At 41.2% G+C, this 23,532-nt stretch overlaps 1 protein-coding gene across 3 annotated transcripts in view; it reads right to left on the bottom strand.

Annotated features, from left to right (window-relative positions):
* Positions 1–2,074: 2,074 nt before the first annotated feature.
* Positions 2,075–23,532, bottom strand: part of LUZP2 (leucine zipper protein 2) — a 1,331,862-nt gene continuing 1,310,404 nt past the window's right edge. For all 3 annotated transcript variants that reach the window (XM_078684660.1, XM_078684657.1, XM_078684658.1), the window contains 2 exons: positions 15,136–15,216; positions 2,075–2,570 (listed from right to left, as the gene is read on the bottom strand). In XM_078684660.1, coding sequence (XP_078540786.1) covers positions 2,469–2,570; positions 15,136–15,216 — 183 coding nt within the window. In that variant the 3' untranslated portion in view covers positions 2,075–2,468. The remainder of the gene's footprint in view (positions 2,571–15,135; positions 15,217–23,532) is intronic.

The raw sequence follows: 23,532 nt of genomic DNA, 5'->3' as shown, positions 1-23,532 counted from the left end.
GTGAAGGTGTTCGGAGTTGGCGAGGTTGGCGTCAGAGCTAGTTGAGATGCGGATTGATTTTTTATGGACGATAGCGATTCCTCCTCCTGTGTGGCCGGTGCGGTCCTTGCGTGTGATCTTATAATCTTCAGGGATGGCAATGGTGATGTCTGGGGCGGAGGAGGCGTTCATCCATGTTTCTGTTAGGAAGGCGACGTCTGGAGAGATGGTGTCTAGTAGATTCCATAGGTCAATGGCGTGCCTGTGGACCGATCGGGTGTTGAGCAGGATGCATTGTAGGTGGTTGGGGTCGGGAATCAGAGGTGTGATCGTAGCGGAGTTGGTGACGGTACCGAAGAATTTGCAGGAAATGCAGGAGAAGGGTCCATGGGTGTGTCCAGGAGCGGCTTGGACGCAGTTGGGGGAGCGACCGGGGTTAAGGGCTAGGAGGGTGGCGGCATCGTAGGTAATGCGGGAGGGATGGGCAGCGCGAGGGGCAGGGGGTCTGGCGCTGGGCGCGGTACAGGCGCGGACGGGCGTAGACGGGCTTACCTTTGGCGCACCTTCGGCGTGGCCGTAGCGCGTGGACGCTGCGCGTTGGTACATCTGACATAAATGGAGAGTGGAGGGGGCGGAGCGTGGGAGGGGCAGCAGGGAGGCGGTAGTGTGGGTGAGGGGCGGGTCAGGGGATACCAATAACAAAATGGAGGGTCAAAGGGAAAGCCAGACAGGGACAACAAATGTAGAAATGCGTCGAGTGAGCAGTTCTCTGAAATTATTAAATAAATACTGGATAAGCGAGCGCAGCAGCCTGAGCGAAGTCGCGCTAAAGAAATCAATCAAAGCAGCGGCGCTACGATGGAATGCTAAACAGCGCTACAATTCTGTGCACAACAGCGCTATAATTGAATGCACAACAGCGCTACAATCCTATGCACAACAGTGCTACAATTGAATGCACAACAGCGCTACAAGTCTATGCACAACAGCGCTATAATTCTATGCACAACAGCGCTATAATTGGATGCTTCACAGCGCTACAATTCTAAGCCCATCAGCGCTACAATTGAATGCTAGACAGAACACGAAATTGACGGTACCAGAAGCACGAGCGTGGAGTAATGCAGCTGTAAGTGAGGAGGAGCGAGGGTGAGCGACCGTTCTGGAGAGAGTCCAGGTGGTCACAGTTTGGCCGGGGCAATGGAAGGCTCGGTAAACGTGGGTGGGAGGGGCAGCAGGGAGGCGGTAGTGTGGGTGAGGGGCGGGTCAGGGGATACCAATAACAAAATGGAGGGTCAAAGGGAAAGCCAGACAGGGACAACAAATGTAGAAATGCGTCGAGTGAGCAGTTCTCTGAAATTATTAAATAAATACTGGATAAGCGAGCGCAGCAGTCTGAGCGAAGTCGCGCTAAAGAAATCAATCAAAGCAGCGGCGCTACGATGGAATGCTAAACAGCGCTACAATTCTGTGCACAACAGCGCTATAATTGAATGCACAACAGCGCTACAATCCTATGCACAACAGCGCTACAATTGAATGCACAACAGCGCTACAAGTCTATGCACAACAGCGCTATAATTCTATGCACAACAGCGCTATAATTGGATGCTTCACAGCGCTACAATTCTAAGCCCAACAGCGCTACAATTGAATGCTAGACAGAACACGAAATTGACGGTACCAGAAGCACGAGCGTGGAGTAATGCAGCTGTAAGTGAGGAGGAGCGAGGGTGAGCGACCGTTCTGGAGAGAGTCCAGGTGGTCAACTCAAATGGAATAACTCAAAATAACGGGATTTGGTTGTGTGGCTACAGACAGAAAATGATCATTCTAGCTAGACAGTCTCCCAACACCTAAATTAGCCTAATTTGGTAATTTGGCCATAATTTATCCATTGTAAGTCTGAAGTTTGGGATTCCAAAGGTGTACAAAAACATTTTTGAACAGTACTGTGTTTTTGAACCACAATCCCCATTTTCATTTCCTCAATATCTTGCTTTCAGAATTATATATTTTTTCAGATAGACCATACATTTATTCATTCATGCATTTCTTGTGATGTCTAGCATGCATGAAACACAGTACACACCAGTTATAATAGCATTGTTTTGTATTTCATTTGTAGAACCATTGACTTTTTATCTCAAGTGCAATGCAAAGAAAATTCAAGAATAGAACTTCTGAATGTCAGACATTTAAAAAACAAACTCATTTATAATAAGCAATTATCGATCGAATAACATAATATTTCAAAAATGTTGACTGTATTACAAAGCATTGTTTCACACATCCACTTCTATTATATTATTGCTAAAATATATTAACATGTCTATCATTTTTTGAAAACTTCCCAGACTAGTTTACAAACATTCAGATTTTTGTGAAAAAGTTACATGCTTTAGAAACCAGAACAAGTCCATGCCTTCAGACTTAAAGAAATATCAGACAAGAGCAAATAAGAAATTTCCTTCTTTTTTCAATTTTTTTTACAACGTCTGTTCTTCTGTTTTGTTGGATTGTGTACTATTTACATGATTATCCATCGTTTCCCTTGCATCCGGTTTAATCCAAGGAGGGCCATGTAATTTCTGGTAAGAAAATTAAATTAAAGAAAAAACATATTAGAATATTAACACTATGAAGAGCAAACGTTTTGTATGAATGTTTTTACCAGTAACACCGTTAATAGAAAAGCAATACTGTTTCTAATTTTTTTTTTCTATCATCCAAATTGCATTCATAATTCCTCCATTACTGTGCTATTGTTTTGCTTCAATAAGTAGCCGGGCTCTACCCATGTGGTATGTGTGATGCATGCTCATTCACTACAGTCACAAAGGAGACCCACCCAGATGAATCACTTACTTGGGCACATTAGGGGCACACCAACTGTAATACCAAAAATCATATAGATCTGATCACCTGCCCCTGTGCACTGAATTATGTGGGAATGACAGCAAGACCAATCAAGATCAGAATAATGGAACATCGCAGCAATGTGCACTACAGATGCAGCACTACGAAGATATCTGTACATTTTGGTATTGTCAGTCTCACACAAGGTGACATTAATCAGACCCCCCAGGATATAGCGGCATGGATTAGCAAATTTAGCGGCACAAAAATGGAAATTTAGCGGCACAAATATGGAAATTTAGCGGCAATTTTGCGGCATTTTATGTGGCCGTTTTTCCTACAACAAACACAGATATCTTAGTTTTTTTAGTTATTTAACAACATGAAGCTATGTATATTTGGTTTACTTACAATGTAGACACTTTCTTTCCCTCGAGCGTGTGCTTCACAATTATGGGCTGCTGCAGTTGTCCGCGGTATGTCCAGACTGCACTTTCTACTAAAAATGGCTTTGCCAATGTTTAAGTCAAATTGACCTTTAGAGAAATATATAGATTTTCAGAAAGGCGAGTACATATAAAAAGCCATTATGGCTTGGTGCAAGTAGTTCATGTAATATAGAGAACAAGGCTAGGGTTCTGTCCGACTAATGAGGCGATTGTTGCAGTTCAGCATTTCTGTGCCGTGGCCAGTGCCTTCTCAGACAGCAGGTGAGTGACAGATTCAAGTAATTAGTAGTAAGGAGAGAGTAGTAACATACATCTGCCCATAACTGAGGGAGAAGAGATGCTATTTAAATTGAGTCTCCTTCCTGAATAATGTGTGTTTGCATCTATTCAGCGCGGACAATTCCCATGAACAGGAGAACAAGAGAACCCCAGCAAGAGGAACAGTCATGAACTGTGTTTCAAACCCAGACTTCTCAGATGGGAAGGCTGGCAGAGACACCACAGGCATTACATGATGGTCATTCAGTAGGTGTAGGGAGTGGTTTAAACTTTGTGGAGTATCACGTGACATCTGGAAGTGGGGTGGGGGGGAGAGAGAGAGAGAGAAAGAGAGAGAGAAAGAGAAAGAGAAAGAGAGAGAAAGAGAAAGAGAGAAAGAGAAAGAGAGAAAGAGAAAGAGAGAGAGAGAAAGAGAAAGAGAGAGAAAGAAAGAGAGAAAGAGAAAGAGAGAAAGAGAGAAAGAGAAAGAGAGAAAGAGAAAGAGAGAAAAAGAGAAAGAGAGAAAGAGAAAGAGAGAGAGAGAAAGAGAGAAAGAAAGAGAAAGAGAGAAAGAGAGAAAGAGAAAGAGAGAAAGAGAAAGAGAGAGAGAAAGAGAAAGAGAGAAAGAGAGAAAGAAAGAGAAAGAGAGAAAGAGAAAGAGAGAAAGAGAGAAAGAGAACGAGAGAAAGAGAGAAAGAAAGAGAGAGAGAGAAAGAGATAGAGAGAAAAAGAGAAAAAGAGAGAGAAAGAGAAAGAGTGAAAGAGAGAAAGAGAAAGAGAGAAAGAGAAAGAGAGAAAGAGAAAGAGAGAAAGAGAGAGAAATAGAAAGAGAGAAAGGGAGAAAGGGAGAGAGAAAGAGAGAAAGAGAGAGACATAGAAAGAGAGAAAGGGAGAAAGAGAGAGAGAAAGAGAGAAAGAGAGAGAGAGAAAGAGAGAGAAAAAGAAAGAGAGAAAGAGAGAAAAAGAGAGAAAGAGAGAAAGAAAGAGAAAGAGAGAGAAAGAAAGAGAGAAAGAGAGAAAGAGAAAGAGAGAAAGAGAAAGAGAGAAAGAGAAAGAGAGAAAGAGAGAGAAATAGAAAGAGAGAAAGGGAGAAAGAGAGAAAGAGAAAGAGAAAGAGAGAAAGGAGAGAGAATAGAAAGAGAGAAAGGGAGAAGAGAGAGAGAAGAGAGAAAGAGAGAGAGAAAGAGAAATAGAAAGAGAGAAAGAGAGAAAGAGAGAGGAGAGACGAGGACTGCCTGCCACTACCATCAGCCGCCATCCGATGCATGCCAGAGCTCAAGTAGCCAGGGAGCTTCTATAAGCCCCGGCACTTTGCTGATGCACGCACATGCGTTTCTCTTTCAGTAATCCTAATGAATTCACTTACAGCGATCATCTCCCTCTGTCAGTCAAAGATGACAGACTCTTTGTTTCTAGCGAGCACTAATCGCCCGTCCCGTAGAGCGGGTAAGTGCATTCTAGTGGACAATGCATAGGTCCAGACTGCACTCCAGGAAGTATATTCTCAGCCATACCACCTGACCTCGATTTGACCCTGAAAAGTCACCTTCACTGCCTCCCTGTTGATCATCTTTATCGATCACGGAGCTGAGTCACTAACCAGACCCCCCAGGATATAGCTACTTTCATAAAAATGCAGCGCGATTTCTACAAAAGTGCCGATTTCGCGGGCACTTTAGTAAAAATCGCGGCATTTTTACGAAAGTGCCGATTTCGCGGCAAACCGCGAAATCGCGAAATCGCGATATCCTGGAGGGTCTGATTAATGTAGACTGTCCTGGACCTAATGAGCGTTGAGACCAACAGTCGCTCTACAATATAGAAAAACGCTGGATTTTTCATCTGAAAACGCACTTGCGTAGATTGAACGACATTCTGTGGCATGAATGCAACAGATGAGGCTGAAAACAATATAACCCAGAGTCATGCAATACTGGGAACCACATGCCCTGTGTAACCCATGATCATGACACCCTCTGGACACACTTAAAGGCAATTGTCATATAACATTACAGATCGCTCCCAGTTAGGGATAATAGCACATAGTCGAAATGGCCGCCTCTGGTGACATCTGACACGCCAATTTTCTAATAATGGCCACCATGAGTGGGCCCCTTTCCAAATCATACCTTCTCCCCTTGTTGGGGAGGGATCCAGCATTTATGCCCTGGAGTCTCAGAGACCACTCTGAGAGAATGCACAGCGACAACGGAGTCTCACACAGCGGAAGCACAGCACCGCACACCATGACTGGCGCGCTCATTGGAACTTTCTGGATTATGCCCCCTAGGCGGAAACTATAACCTTTCTGTATGTACTGCGGTGCCCGAGCAACCTTTGGCCGATGACCGGTGGAGCAGCCCCCCTCCTATAGAGGAGTTTGGCTCTGGTTCACCCCTCGGCCGTCACCTACCCTGCCGGACGTCGGACACTATATTTCCACGTCTCCCCGCTGTGCCTCCTATACCATCCCCCTCCTCATCCCTCCATTATTCTCCTCTACCTCCCCTATTCCTTCCCTCTCTCCCCTATTATTCTCTCCCCTTGACCATGTTTTCCTCATGTTTATGCTATGCTTTTGTAATCATGTAATTCCTGTAACTAAGCTCCAGTAACTGATGTATCTTTGTAACCATGTTCTGAAACAATGTTTCTTCCTCATGTAAAGTGCTCTAATAGCTCCGGCTCTAGCCAGCACTATATAAAACTCAACAAATAAATAAAGTCACACATTGTTGTGAAGATCATGACTCATAGTCACCCATGATCATGACGGGACCTGGACACGCCCAAAGGCAATGGTCACATAACATTACAGATCTCTTTCAGTTAGAGATTATAGTCAATACTCCTTCCCGGGAGAAGCCAATTATAATCTAATATGGACTGCCACTGCCACACATGCTGATCTATGCCTCTGCTAAATAAGCCATTGGAGTGCAAGCTAGTCCTCTCTCTCTGAGTGGGACTAATGAGGTATCTATCCATCTAACCTCACTTAAAAATCCCCCTTTTTTCTTTCTAAACTAATAGCCATTGGGTCCCCTGTGTGGTAGTTCAATGCGATGTGGGAGCGAATATGTTGAGCACTGCTCTTTTGTGGTCCAGCTATTGCCAAGCCACGTTGGCTGGGCTTGCTCATTTATGAAATGTTATTAATGGCCAACTCTTTCCCAGTTGTTGGACAATACCACAGTCAGCGAGTTCTTTTCATTACACCAACATGGCCGCACAGATTTGTACTTCCGTATTATCTATCACACCTGACCCACCCAACTCATGACCAGTCAGTGTTACTCGGATGTGATACTTTCTCACATTGAAACAATACTTGCCTCCCACCTATATTGACTAGGTTAAGATGGGCGCACCAGTATGACCTGACTTCATGTGACAGGATAAAACTGGGAAACTATCAGGCATACGAGTCACACCTGATTAAGAATATATATATTAACAGCCATCCCTCGCCCAGCACATAACCTCCAGATGAGCAGAGAGGGGTAGGTCACGAGTAAAACTAAACGTTGGACTATGTGAGTTCTTCAATTACGTCTGCACGCCTCAAGGCTGCCACTCGCACTTGCTACCATCCGCAACCAAATTTCTTTTACTTATTATATTTCTTACAGTTTTGAACCATAGATTACACATGGTTCTCCACCCTGATCTTAGTTGCAATGGCCAATACACTAGCAGAGTAAGAGCAATCCCTACCCTAAGCTGGGATGCAATACTACACAGGTATGGAAGTGTTTGGTATCTACATGTAATTTTTATATGTCAGTTTGTCTTGGTACTGGCCGTTTACCGCCTTCAGGTCACTCGCCTAATCTGTTGTGTGCTCTATTTTTCATCACTCACAAAGGAGTTACAATTGGGTACCTAGCATGTTTTGAATAAAATTCTAAAGCATAAGAAAGATAACTACAAATACCTACCTTGATTTTGTTAGGAGGTTTTCTGGAAGTAAGTTACCATATTTTACTGCATTTATGTAAACTTCATTCTACACTGTATGATTTTTCTTCACATTCTGTGTAGATTGGATGGAAAATTGATATCTCATGAGGGGCTTCACATGTAGGTACAAATGACCTGAGGTATCCCCTAAGATCGCATTCTTTTTGAGTATGCACATCTTCCTGAGATGTAGGGCAAGGATTACTCAATACCTAAGATTGGTCCTGAAGAAATGCCATGGATCCATCCTGGACCACATAGGTGTGAACCATGTAGACCTATTGATCACACACTGTAAAATTGTCACGGACCATACACCGCATTGACAATATTCGCACTCTTGTTTGTAACCCTGCCAAGAGGTTTTTAGATTAAAGTACATAAATGGTAAAAGAGAATATCTCCACCAAAAGACCCCATTCGTGGGTACAGTGGGGCATTGCAGCTCCGGCCCCATGAGGACCTAAGCTCCATGATGAAACATGACACCCACTTAGGTGTGTGATGGCTCAATCTTCGAATAAGAAATATGTCTCCAATCACTAGATTTTCCAACTACACCCTACTCTATCTCTCTTTTGATGGGAACAGCTACCCTCTATTTGAATAAGCTGTTAAAGTCTAAGCAGGAATGGATATAAAAAGGAAGTTTATTCTGGTGCTGAGGAGCTAGATAGGAAAACGACCTTTCACCATATTTTGCAGTGTGGCAGGGCAAGGTAACAGTTCAGTTCAGTTCAACTTTATTTCGGCAGTACAAAGACAAAAGGAAGCATTTACAGACATAAAAAGCATTTACAGATAAGTATTAGCAGTGCCCACATCAACAGTTTATCGCATACATAGGTGGCAGTTGGTAAAAATTGGACTAAGTAACAATTAATTCAAAACGGGTAAATTCACAATACTACATTAAAAATCTAAATAATTTAAGTAAAAAAGGTTTTCTCCATGAATAAAAAGCCAGACTAAAAACCAAGTTTAAAACCTTTAAAACCACTAAAACCACACGTCTTACAAAGGATGAACTCAGTGCATTCTACATTGGCTAATGTTGGATGGAAAGGGCTATGGACGCCAATGTTACATTACAGCTTGTATCCAAGCCGTTTCCTGATGAGATACACATTAAACAGAAACCTACTTATGCAAAAGACAACCAGTTGTGAGGTGGTAGACTTAATGATGCGCTCTGCCTCTTTGTATGATCTGACACCCATGTTTTTATAAAGGGGTCTGATCCAGCGGTATCTAGGTGATTTATATGCTGGACAAAAAAACAGTAAATGGACATCATCTTCCTTTGCCTTTAACGAGCAAAGGGAACAGAGGCCATTATCGTTTTTACCTCCCCAATTGCATGTTTTGGTATTTGTCTGTAATACCCCATATCTGAATTGCAAATATAAGGTTTTTGCTATTGGTGGACTTATTTCATCCATGAATGGTTCGAATGCAGCATTATCTTTTATAATCATAAATTCCTGGGTCAATATGCCAATAGATGTACTATGAAATAGCTCCTCATTAACATTAGACCAGTAAGTTGACTTTAGAAGCTTTTTACACACCGGTGTCATATTCTGGGGTCCATCCCAAAAATGAGACAGCCCTAACTTAGTACACCAAAGGGAAACATGTTTTAGCCAGGTGATTTTTTTATATTCATCAATCTGAATGATTTCTAACAGACCACTTTTATAGTTACACAACTCCGGGGTAGTCCACAATCTTATCCAATACAATAAGGGTCTAAGAGCTGCTTGGTGATCCGTCCTTTTAAGATCCAAATCCAAAAGCATTGGAACTAAGGGTGTTCTAGTTGGTAATTTAAGTGATCTATGCAAAAAATGATTCTCTTCCTTTTCAAAATTGCGTTTACCGTGATGTCCCCAAACATCGGCACCATAAAGTGCCGCTGCTTGGGCCTTTGCCTTAAATACTTCAAGTGCCGGTGTCATGGCTTTAGAATAACTAGCTCCGTGCACTTTTAGGATGGGCATCGAATTCTGCTTAAAGGATAGCTTACTCTTTGCTAGATGTCCCTTCCATGAGAGATTACTGTCCAACATAATACCTAAGTAATTAAAACTCCCCACATATTCCAATTTTTGGTCGTTTAGAACCAAATTCTTTCTAAAGGACTTTTGCGGATTTATGGACATATATTTTGTTTTAGGTGAGTTTATTTCTAACCCCTTCTTTACACAGTAACCATAAAATGAATTCACCAGGTTTTGCAGACCCCTCGGAGTCTGTGAGATGAGGATTGTATCATTGGCAAAAAGTAATGCCGTGATCACCTCATCTCCTAGCTTCGGGGAGTCATGATCACAATCCCTTAGGTAAACAGGTATATCATTAACATATAGTGAGAAGAGCGTGGGCGCCAGCACGTAGCCTTGACGCACGCCACGACTCACCGGAATGGGCTTTGAAAGTTCACCTCCCTTCCCCCATCTAACTTTGGCATAATTCCCGGTGTGCAATCTAATAAGTTCTTTAAGTAGCTCACCGGGAACCCCCATATCTCTTAAAGTGATCCACAGAAGATTCCGTGGGACGAGATCGAAGGCAGCCCTCAAGTCTATAAATGCCACGTACAAGCAGCCCTTTCTTATATTAATATACTTCCAGCAGATGCACGTGAACCTGAACACTTGGTCCACAGTACTAGTTTTTGATCTAAACCCTGCTTGGAATTTAGACAATATCTGCATCACCTCCATCCATTCTGTGAGTCTATTTAAGTTGTGCCTGGCAAAAACCTTCTGTAAAAGGTCAATTAAACTATTTGGGCGATAATTGCCCGGATCATAACGATCCCCTTTTTTGAAAATCGTTCAGCCCCTTTCCAACTGTCGGGGATTGGTGTTCCAGCCACTATAGAATTACATAGAAAATTAATGTATGGCCCCCATACTTCTACATCATGTTTAAGTAAATCTCCGGGAATCTTGTCCGGTCCTGGGGCTTTACCCACTTTGATGGCTTGTAGTGCCTGGGTAGTTTCCTCCATACTAAAACATAGTGGTGTAATACTCAGTTCTAGATTACTCTCTTTATTATGTGAGGGCGATCCCTGTTCATCATAGGAATAGAGTTTAGTAAAGTGGTCGCACCAAGTTTGTTCGTCTAGATAAAAATCCTTGGATGATCTACCCTTTCTGTTGCCTTTGGCTATTAAACTCCAAAAGGTGCCCTGATCTCTCAGTTTGGCTGCTGTTAGTAAATCATCCCATAGTGCATCGTCCCTTGCTTTTTCGCCTGGGTCAAGATTTTGTTATATGCAAGTCTACTTTCTTTTATAGAATGGGAATTTTTAGATTTAACAGTCTGGATCAGATGTTGCTTCGCTAAGCGGCATTCTTTATTATACCAAGGGTTAGCCAACTCTAGATGGCCTTCGCTTGGGTTCTTATTCCCTTTGCAATTTTTGCTCAGAAAGGGTATTAAAGCATCAACCAATTTGTAATGTAGATCTAGAACACCCTGGCTGCCTAGTCGGGCCTCCTTGCACGACCCAATAATGTCGGAAAAGGTATTGTAAATATTTAACATTGTCTCATCCTTAGCTAGGATATAAGGCCATTTCAGTGCACGTCTATTGTTAGTTATCTGCAATTCTCCAAGTGAACTATTTGTTATAACCTCTTTGTCCTGTTTAGATAAAAACGGTTGAGGGTGTAACCATAGTTGGAGTGGAAGATGGTCACTCTCTGTCCTAACATCTATTTTGAGAACAATGAGTAAATACCATAAACTCAAGGAGACCAATATGAAGTTTATATGTGACTTACAGTTGCCTTTATGAAATGTCGGGGCTGCTGGTCTATCGGACTGCAAGCGGCCATTACATGACCTAAGATCATGACCTATTGTCAATTGCAAAATTTGGGTTACTGCTACCGTACATTTGACAGACCCAGTAGAGTCCAGACTTGGGATATCATTTGCCATATCTTGTTCTTCAAGTAAATTGTCAAAACCCAGCACAGGTTCATATTTGCAATTAAAATCCCCTCCTACTACTACTTGGGCATTTGGGCCTAGAGAATCTAAGAGGGAATCTAGATGTTCTATGACCTTAGATTCTTTGTATGCTGGGTACGGCCTGTTGTAGATGTTTATTAGATTTAGAATTTATTTTTCCCTTGTTACCACTTTTAACCCCAATAGGTCAGGGGAATGGGTTTTCAATGGGGTAATCTCTATTTCTAAATTTATTCTGACCCAGATCACCAGACCCTCTGACACCCTCCCTCTAGCTGAGAGGATTGCGTTGCAATAGAAAGTTTTGTACCCAAGTCTGTGAGGGATTTCTAGAGCCCAAGTCTCTTGAAAGAGGATAATATCGTAGTCCTCAATGTAGGTGCACCAGACAAGGTCACGAAGTTTCCTGGTTAGCCCTGCTATGTTCCATGATATTAATCTTACTGGTAGATTATCTTTAAAACCAGATAGGGGTACATTCAACAGATCTTCTTGTGTGGGAATGTCATCCAATGGAACAGGTGCGATATTTAATGCTTCCAGTGAGGTGTTTCTGGAAATCGATCTCTCAGACACAGTCCTATCAATGCGCCATGTACTGGCCTTTCCTAAGGTACCATTGTTATCGCTGTCACAATTAAGAAACTTTTCCCTTGCTAGTGCCATTGGAATACAGCCTAATGCAGGCTTGTCATCGTGATTCAATAAGGGCGCTACTATCTGTGCAAACTCGGACTCTAAATTAAGCTTGTTAGGTTTATCTACTTGTGTAATTAAAGGTGGTCCCAACCCAGGGCTCTTGGTCAATGCAAGTCAATCATTCTGATCCAACACACTCAGTGCCTGGTACCTGTTGCGCGTTGGGATCTCAAAGACTGGACTTTTAATAAAGCCTAAAGGCCTAGGTGATATGTTGTGTTGGGCACCCTTTGCTAAATGGCTGTAAAAGTATCCCAAGGGGTGCACACCCACACTATTCTCACTCTGCTTCAAAGATGCTGCTCTAAGAAGCACAGTCGCAACATGCTGTGGGTGCCTAAAATTAATGATGACACAGTCACCTCTACAAGTTTTCATGGCATTTCCGATCCACGGAACCCGTCTAGTTGTCAATATCTGGTCCGAGTAATTTATCAGAAATCCACAGTTCTTGTTCAGCCAGGAAACAGTTTTATATTTAAGTGAATCGTGAGATTCCTGGCGAGAAATGGATTCTATAGGGTCTAGAGGTGGTACATTGGAGAGTACAACCACATATGGTTCACAATCAGGTGGGAGATTAATTGGGCGGATTTTCTTAACTGGGGTCGATAGGCCGCCTTCAGTTACTGGAGCCGTCTAGGTCTGGTTACACTGGCCATTCGATTGGCTCATTTCCCTATGTTGGGCTGCACTTGCTCTTCCCACCTGTATCTTATGTGCGGCATTAGCTGGTTGAACATCCCCTACCGTCGATTTTAAGCTGTCAACGTTAGATAGCTGGTTTAAAAGGTCACCTAATCTAGATACTTCAGCTGTCAAGACATCTATTTTTGCCACTAGAGGCTTGACAGTAGATTCTAATTTAGCCTCAAACATCTTAGCAATGTGGTCCAAAAGGTCAGAGTCCGTACTAGTGCCACTATTTGTAATCATAGTCATAGTCTCTTTGTGGCCAACAGTACTCTTCTGCACTATATCGGGCATTTTCTTATGATGTGTTCCTCCCCGCTTAGTCGTTGTTTTCCTACACTCTTGTTTGTAACCCTGCCAAAAGGTTTTAGATTAAAGTACATAAATGGTACCCCTTAGGTAGTTTTAAAGCATACATGTTCACTAAAATCACCACCCTTCCTCCACAGAACCTCACCCATCCTTACTGCTTAAAGAGAATATCTCCACCAAAAGACCCCATTCGTGGGTACAGTGGGGCATTGCAGCTCGGGCCCCATGAGGACCTAAGCTCCATGATGAAACATGACACCCACTTAGGTGTGTGATGGCTCAATCTTCGAATAAGGAATATGTCTCCCATCACTAGATTTTCCAACTACACCCTACTCTATCTCTCTTTTGATGGGAACAGCTACCCTCTATTTGAATAAGCTGTTAAAGTCTAAGCAGGAATGGATATAAAAAGGAAGTTTATTCCGGTGCTGAGGAGCTAGATAGGAAAACGACATTTCACCATATTTTGCAGTGTGGCAGGGCAAGGTAACAATTGATCCTTAGGTCTGAGATTCCTTCTAGGTAAGTTAGAAAGATGTTTCTCTTGTAGACAGAGTGGACACTTGCCAGCCAGAGATTTATGAATTAGACAAGCTTGAACAGGGACCGTTTTGTCACTGGGAGTCAGTGCATAAATGTGTGTGTGGGCTCTGAAGGAGAACTAGATTTTGAACAGTTTAGAAAGAAGCAACTCACAAGGCATTTCCATAATTCCGGCATCTCACAAAAAGGTCTTAAGATAAGAGTTCTCCTATAACTTAACAAGAGACAACAAAACACTTTTTGGAGCATGCACATAATACCAAAACAAAGTGCCACAAGTTGACATAAACTGTTCTCTCATAGAGAGATTCTCGTCAACCAGGTTGCTGAGGCTTTTAACTGCCTTCCTGGGGGAGGGGCAGAGCCTAACTCAGAAGGTCACCAGTCATTGCCCAATAAACAGCGAAGTCTTGGTCCAGTCTCAATTAAGCGTGTAGAAACCATTTGAGGTAATCCAGGTGGCTACTTTCCTCATGCAGTCACTAAACCTACATTTGGCATTTTCTGGATTGTGTCCAAAGGAAATGACCAATTGAGTGTCATCTGCATGTGAGATTATTTCGAAGCCACAGGAATTGACAATTTAGGCAAGGGATGGCACATAGATTTTTAAACAGAGTAGAGCTCAAGGAGGAGCCCTTCAGAAACTGAAAGAATCCCTTGTCCAACATCATAGTCCCAGATTTTAAAGAGTCAAGAGAAACCATCTGGGTCCTATTATCCAAGAAATCTTTAAGCCAACTCAAAGTTTTTCTGTGGATACCTATCCCATAGAGTCTATGGACCAGGATGGAATGAGAGACGGTATCGAATGTGACAAGCCAACTAACACTAACATCGCCAGGAGGCCGGTGTCTAGAGATGGTCTGGTGGAATCCCGAATCGTTTCCTTGCTATGAAAACTCCTAAAATCAGATTGCATGGGATCCCAAAAAAATGGTCATCCAGGTAAGAGGAGAGTTGTTTATTCACAAAAATTCTGAAAAATATTCTTGATTTTCCCCTCAAAGTAATCTGCAAGGGTGTCACACAGAGATTGTGAGGCAGGAAAGATAGATGTACAGGCATGCGCATTTGTAAATCATTTTAATATTCTAAACAGTTCTTTAGGAGAATTACCAGCTTTATCAATCCTATCAATGAATTTGTTTCTTCAGTCAAGAGTATCCATGGCAAAATGCATTTATATGTGAAATATTCAGTGTCCAATGTTAACTGAGTGCTTTATCAGAGCTGCCACTGTGTTTATAATATGTAACCCTACCCACTTTTTCTTAAAATGGGAACAACCCCATATTGTAAAGCTACGGTGAAAATCCAGCTTCTACAGTTTTGGAGGTATGTTTATAGGTTAATAAACTAATTCAAGCATATAAAGACAAACCTGAATGCTTAAATCAGTCGACCCATCCTTGGTATTCGTTGAAGAAGCATTATTATTGTTCAAAATACACCTCGTTCCAACCTGTGTAGAAAAGGAATCTGTATATTTTATATGTTTCAGAACAACTGCATTCTGCACAAAGCAAAGTCGGCAATTGCCCGCTTATAGTAAATGTCAACTCAATAGATGATAAACTAAAAAAGAAACAAGTGTGTAGGAAGGCACTCTACATTAAACCAATGTTCAATTTGACAGTGTATGTATCAAACCACACCATAAACACATTGCTGCAGCTTTGCAATGATACATTTAATTGTTTTCTTTTCAATTCACATTTGGAAACTGCTGATGCAGGAGTTTGTTCCAAATATACAAAACATCAATGACCCTGGGGTGAGGACCTTTTCACCTTTTGTGTGAAAGCAATTGAGCGATTTCTCTGATGTCTTTGCCCAGGACAAGCATGTATAAAACAGTCGGCCTCACCTAAATAATACAGGATTAATGTGACTATGCCCAGATTGTGCTGTGGTATATGGGCTGTCAGCCCAGGGGTTTCCAACAGTAGGTCTACCTAAGGTTGTGCTGTCAGAAACCCAGCACTTTGCCTCACTCTAAATAGAAGATGGCTAATGACAGACTGGTAGGTTCTGAGCACCATTGATTTACAACATTACTCTCTTTCTCTTAATGCCATCCTTAGTCACAGATTTATTTTTCAAAATGTCCCAGTGGGTCAAAAAAGGAGGCTTTAGCCATCTATGTCTTCATGAATGCTGATTTTCAGCAACTGCATGGTAGCCTTGAAATTCAATTGAACAGCTCCGATTGGGACATTTTAGCTATCTGTAGCCCACCCCCACCCACAAGCGCCTTGAGACCTTCACAGGTAAGTAGCACGCTTTATAAAACCCTGTTGATTGATTGAAATATGTTGCATCTTTTCTATAGAGCCATTGTTCTCCTAACCATGCTCTAGAGGGTCCCTCTCTTGAATGCGCTGGAACAACCATGCCTGGTTTACCCTACAGTGCCTAAGCTTACATGGAAAGCTGTGAGTCCAAGTCTCTACAGCGATGAATACCACAAGGTCTAGTTCAGTCCATGCCCAACTGGGCAGACTGTTATCCCAAAGAAGGTGCAACACTGCTTCAAGCCTTTCTCTTCCTGAGGCGAAAAATGATGCCGACTACCTGATCCTGCAGAGCAGAACTTGTCCCAAGGAGGTAGTTGGGATGTAGGCCACACTTCAGTCTTCTTCACAGGCAAGACCACAAAGAACCTCTGCCTCTTCAGCATGACAAGTAGTGCTCAGAAAATCTGATGGTGGGATGTATTTTTATATAATGCACGCTAGCTACGAAGTGGTGACACCTTCTAATCAAATTATATTCTTAGTTCTATTCTTATCTTCATTTCCACAGCCCACCAATCTCACTATCACAGAAGCTTATGTTTGTCTTCTTGTACATGATCCCAGAATCCTTTGTTCAAAATGGCTGGAACTTTCTCCAGGAACTAAGATCTAAAACCTCGCCTAGGGCATGCTATATGCATATGAAGAACCACCCTTGCCAACCACCTCTAACTGTAATAGAATAAGGGTTCCCCCAAATTAAGCAGCGAAAGAAGCTTTAGGCAGATCTGAACATTATGACCCTTGGATTGTGTCCAGCGTATTGCAGGTGTGCGGGTGCAATATTTTAATTTAATCATGCTAAGTGTATTCCACTATTAAGCACATAACATTGTGTCCTCAAGGAAGTACACTGCATCTGCACCTAAACATAAACTGCACTGCCCATTAGTCCTCTGAACCCTCACATTGTTTGAAAATGGCATCATCCACTTTTGCTGTATCTAGTTTAAGTTTCCTCATGGTTCACTGGTCCCTGATAGGCAATTGAGATATATAGTTGATACAGTGAGGCCTTGGAGATTACTTGTTTTTCTTTGAAATCAAGTTTGGCAGCCTGACACAGCATATTGAGAACCATTCTGAGGATTTAAAGCATCGTTCAGAGCAAACTTTGACCGATGGAAGCAGTTACTCTGAACTACCTTGAAGGATAAAACAAGTATATCATGTTTACTTATTCTGATCCTATCTAGGTGGAGGGATGGAAAGGATCTGATTCAATGCAAAGACTGTATCTTTATACACAATACAGTTGTTATGTGTTTAGGGAGGGAATAGAGTGTTAAGGGAAATTATTATTTGGTATTAGTATGAACTACATAATACGCTGAATGTTTGTCATATAATGCCCCTTCAATGTTTATCAGTACAATGGAGGAAAATGTTATATATACACAGAAAGACCTTGCCATGTTAAAGAAACATGTAAGATCTAACTCAAAGATTTAAAAACAATAATTGCAGAGAACTAGTGTATGATCCAGTTTGAGGAATGTCAGCATTTCATTTAAACAGCTAGAATCTATTACATAGAGATAATCTGTAGATATGTAATTTCTACAATCAAGTAATGATGACTCCATATCACAATGAAGTCATGTCTCTAGATATCCAGTATTGACGATGGGCATTTAACGCCAGCAGAGTGACGAGTTAAATAGGAAAAGCCAGTGTATTTTTTATTTTATTTTATTTATTTTATCTCTTATCCCAAACCTCATTTCATGGGTCTGTGGTTAGCCAACATATAGTCATTGTGTATGGTTGACTCTAGATAGGGAGAATAACAGAAATATTAATTGCAGCACATTGCATCTTAAAAGTATCTTGTATCACCCACAAAGAGCTTGTTTATGAGACCCTAAAAGGCCTCAGCAAGCAATCTGCAATTTCCAGAGATTGCCGCTTCCTGACAAACGCAAGCTGACTACTCCTAGAGTCCACTGGATACAAGAAAGAGAGACCCTATTCTAGCATCTTCACCAAAAATAATCCCAGGATCTGGAACCTTCCTCTCTGGCCTAAAAGATGAGCATAGACTAACTTCGGTTCAAAAAGGAAAAAATTATGTAATCAGAACAGGTATAGAATTTTACTCTGTAGCAATCACTTTTCTGTTTCTTTTTTCTTTCCACCTATATATTGACTTTGTATATTCCACAGAGAGACAGTGACGATTTACTCTTACTGTGCTAGTCTGTTGTCTCCTGCTGTACCAGGCTCAAAGTTGATGAGGCATATGCCTACTTTTGATACTCACACCAGCACTCTACCCCTAGTTTGCGGTTGAATATTGGCAACACTAGGAGAGTAATGCTTGTCTTATGCCTTCAGCAACAGGCTAATTTCCTTTTTGCTGCCTCCTCTGCACTCATATGTCATTCAGTCCATAAATGCTTCCCTTTTTATATCCAGCTTGGTGCTTACACCATTTAGCTTCACCTGAATACAATTGTATCCAGTCCAAATTACAGGATGATTGCCTTGTGAACAAGGTTATTCTGAGCGACCCTGGTTCTAGAATGTCCCTTATATCTTCTCCTCCTGATGAAACCCTGACGTTACCAGTAGGGTCTAAATGCTGTTTACAAAACCACAAGCAGCAAACTTGCTGGCAGTCAGGATTTAGTCAGACTACATATATATGTTTGCCTGCAACTATATAATAAAATGTGGGTTGTTTTTTTAACGCACACTTGTTACTTCTTCACTGCTGTATATTGCTCTTTCCTTGTAGTTATTTTTTTCACTGGGGACACTCAGCACACCTTTTTGAGATACTAATTATTCTGACAACTCTTGTATAATATATTTAATTATTATATTAAATAGGCTTCTTACAAGGACAAAAGGACTGCTGAAAGATTATGTATATATGTCCAAAAACAGCATGTTAACAGGCTTCTAATTGCACAGAACGCTTCAGCCAGAATGCTAACAGGTACTCCCAAATTGGTCTCTGTAAAGAAGGAGTTAAAACAACTACACTGGCTCCCCGTGAAGCTAAGAGTACACTTTAAGGCCCTCTGCATGGCTTTTAAAGCCCTCAATGGAATCGGCCCCAACCATCTGAGGCAAAAATGCAAATGGTATGTCCCCGCAAGGAACGTACTGTCCACTGGAGCGAAACAATTCCTAGTTCCCTTCATTAAAAAGGACAGTTGGGGAGGCAGGAGTTTCATCACTTGTGCTTCTAAGGCATGGAATAATTCCCATTCCATTTGAGGAACTCAGCAGATCTCCTTTCCTTCAGAAGGGGGTTAAAAACTTGGCTTTTCTCACAGTAAGACCCCCATTACTGATAATCAGCAGGTATGCTCAGCCCCAGGACACCCTAGGGTAACCGCGCACTATGTAAGCTTAAACGACATAACATGAGCATTTAATTCTAACTGTGTTTTCACTGCACATCTTACCTTTGTTCAAATGAGATACTTGGGGACCACTGTTCTATATTATTAGTGTATACACAGGTTGATGGGATGCTCTTGTTGTTCAAAACAAATAACTGTTGAACCAAGCTTACCTATCCTTCATATAACTTTTTCTTTGTTTATTCTGTAAGGATCTCCATAACCCTGGCTCATCTAAAACTTTCTTTATTAATTTTTTTGATTAAACCATAAAGGATAAACCAATTTTGTAACAATAAAATACAACATCAGTAAAATACCCAATATGCTAATACTTTTCCATAAAATATCATATTATAACAAAATCAAATCTACAGTACATCATAAAATATCATTCAAAGTCCTCAACCCACCCTGAAAGATGGTAGTATGTACGTGGATCTAAAAGCATTTCTAAGTTCATCAAGGTGGGTTTAACCTGAGTAATGTGCTTCTCTTTTAGCAATTGAATAATACATTTTCACACAAGTTCACATAAAAGGACAAAACATTATAAAGTGCATAGCGTCCTGTTTCGAAACAAGATCACAATGACAAGGTTGCGGAGAACAATCTTTTTACCAACCTGCCAACAAATGATGTATCATATTAAGTCTAAATCTAGTCACTAAAAAGCTATGATGAGAAGGCAGTCCTAGGTCTAAACTTTTCAAAGTGTTTAGGAAGCTCAATGCATACTCATACATCAAGTTATTACTCACATTTTATTTAGAAGAAATACAAATACAAAATTGCAATTTTCTAATTTAGTTCTATTCACAGTCTATATGTGAATTAAATTAAAACCCATATCTAAATAACCAGTCTCAGCCAGCAGATGTTTCGTGGGATTCCAAACTGCTTCTTCAGGACTCACAATTTAGGATAGAATCCTTTTCTCAACATGATATTCCTGTCACATCGGCAACTGGGTTACATTCCATCTCATCTCTTTTCGGGGTTATTTTCTATCACCTAAATCTACAAGATGTATACATCTCTTTAGTCAATACACCTTCCTGACCTCTATTAATGGGACTAGATATTTATACCAATGTTCATAATTAAATTCAACTTCACCATATTGGTATGCAATCATTGTAGATAGAGAATCCTCATTCAGCGCCACAAATCCAAACATCCTGTCACTGGTGTGAAGCTATAGTGTTTTAAAAAGGCCTACGTTTAAGTAAGATTCGATCGTTGGCGAGGTTAACTAGAGAACATGAGATCTAACAGATGGTTTAGCTAACTCCAAGCTTTCTCTATGGACTTGAATAAATCCGTAAAAGCGTTCTTAGTCCAAAGACAGTCTGCATTCACAAGCTTACGTGGGTCATTGAAAATTAAAGGTCGCCGTAATATAGTACATGTTCTCTTGACAAAGGTGAGCTAGGAAATTCTGTTACATCCATTCAAAACAAGACAGTTGATTAATATAAAGTGGTTTAACTAGGCTTTTAGCTAAAGCCAAACTGAGATCCACTGTAACAAGGGATGCCTTTAGCCAATGTCAGTAAGGAAATCAACACCTAACTTTTCATGAACCACGAAAGAGACATAAATGTTTGGCAGAAATAATAATTTCCTCAAACATTGGTTTTCCACAGTTTGGAGGGAGAAAAATCAGTGTACCCCCAGAAATTGCTTCAATAGGTAGCAATAGACACATTTTGCCTCATAAATCTTTAAAGCAAGTGCAAAGGATCTATTGCAGGGTGTGGCAGCAAAATCAAAAGTAGAAGAGAATGATCGGATAAAAATCATTGATCTAGAAGATAAAAGAGAAGACCAGGTTCCCACAGAATCAAATAACTAACTTAGATATGGATGTGAGTTAACATTACTGATAATATTGTTATTCACCTTTAAAACTTGAGATTTAAAGCGTCTATTTTTTCAGACTCAGACTTAAATCCAAAGAATCCAAAAAGCCACAAAGGAAGGTAATAAGTGTTGAAGACCCAATGCTGTTCTGGCATTAAAACGGTATTGTCTGCATACAATAGAGAAGGAATTGGATGACGTCCAACATAGACCACATCATGACCAACTTTCCGCAACAATACTTTCTAGTTGATTGATGTAGAGGGTAAATGCACAAAAGTGAGCAAAAATGCACAGGGGTCATGTTTGATCTTTATATATCTCACAATAAATAAAGAAATACAGAAGTGGAGAAGCGTGGCTCAGTGGTTAGAGGCGGCAGACCCGGAAGCTGAGATCAGCCATGGACCAGGGTTCGATTCCCCGCCTCGGCGGGTCTCGGGCTCAAAAATTCCACGGACTTGAAAATTCTCGCTCTGGTGCCTACTCGACTCACGGGGTCACACTCTGCGACTCTGGGCAATAGCTTGCTTAATCTCCACTACGGCCCCTCGCGGCGGGATGCCTGGCTTTCACCTTGTGAATACCCTGCTGGGGTATCTCACAGGGGAATACCAGGACGTGTTCCCTAAGCAAGCGCCTTGAGACCCCTGGGTGATTCGTGCGCTATATAAATCGAAATACATTTACATTTGATTTGGAGTAGATGGTTAGTGCTACCAACACCCAGTGTAGATGCCTTCTTCAGGTGATTCTATATTTACTGTGAATTTGTGAGAAGGATGAAACCTAGCTTGACCCTTTGCGATATCAAGTATGTTTCTTTCCACTCTCAGCTCCCTCATTACTGGCTATCTGCCCAGTTATTACCCTTCCAGCCTTCCTGCTCCCAGTGGCACCATCATTTCTACTGCCAGATAAGTAGTACACATCTCATCAAGGGTACCCACTGTCAGTAAGCAAGCCCCGTAGAAATGAATTGAATACTGCTAAAACATCCAGGAAGTGCAACATAGATTTTTACAAAGAAAGCTTTATATGAGAATCACAATTATTTCTTTACACAAAACTATATAGTTAATAAATATTAAAATAACATTTAATTAACTTTGTTTTATTCCCTAACCCAATATGTGACGAAAACCCTTTAATCAAAACAAGCATTTGCAATGCAATCGGTCTCGCCTTTGGGACCTTAAATGTATTTAGCTATGTAGCACATTAGCCTGGGTGCTGAAACATCAACTATTCTTTAACATGGAGGGAAAGTAAGCAACGAAATGAGTGACATCCCAGATATGGGAACACATGGAGAGAAATATTGCCTATCAGTGGGAAAAGATCTGTTTTTAATATAAAATAAGGGCATTCGGTGGTCATATCACTGCAAATACAAGATTTGAAAAAAATATTATTGTCTACGGGTGCTCGTGGAAGACAATTTCTATGGACTCGAATCTAGAGAATGCTAAAGTGATTCTAGTATTTCACTGACCTCTGCTGGGCGGTTTCTATCAAGAAAGTTAAATAGAGGCAGTTGCCAGAAAAATAAAATAAGAAAGTCCTCAGCAGAAAGCAATTCTGGTATTTTACTGACCTCTACTGGTCGTTTTCTATCAAGACAGTTAAATAGAGGCAGTTGAACAGAAGGAAATGTCCCTACGCAGAAGCAGACAAGTCCCAGAGCTAATCTCCAGACCCCACAAAGTACATACACATAAAAGTATATACTAATTATATACAAGTGGTCTCGAATGCCCGACCTAAACAGGACTTCCCCATCAGAAAATCAACAGGAGCCTTTATAGTGTGTATCATACTTTGTAGATTGTCACTGTTGGGAAATAATGTTCGGAACATTTAGCATATCCAACTTATGCAGGGTAGTAGGGATAAACATATTTCCATTCACACCTGAGGGTGGTGTAAAAATATAATGCAGTCCATATATGACAATTAACTATTGTATTTCTTTTGCCAAATTACTGTGGCCTTACTTCAATGTTGTAGATGCCATTTGTCTTTAGCCACTTTTGCTTCCACTCTGCCAGCACAACTATCGCAAAAAAATGTGAAAAGCTGAAGAGTGGCTATGCAAAAAAGCAGAGTCTGGCACATTTTCAGGAATTTGTGGCTTTCATTGAGAATTCTTCTTATTCATGATCTTCTTTTTGAGGAATGTATTATGTACCTGCCCAGTGAGCAACATACTCCCTGGGCAGGTTAGATAGCGAAGAACAAGAATAGTTTTACTTCACT

Source organism: Lissotriton helveticus, chromosome 3_2, assembly GCF_964261635.1.
Source record: "Lissotriton helveticus chromosome 3_2, aLisHel1.1, whole genome shotgun sequence".
Taxonomy (NCBI): Eukaryota; Metazoa; Chordata; class Amphibia; order Caudata; family Salamandridae; genus Lissotriton; species Lissotriton helveticus.
Note: the sequence above shows the minus strand (reverse complement) of the source record. Positions and strands in the feature narration are given on the sequence as shown.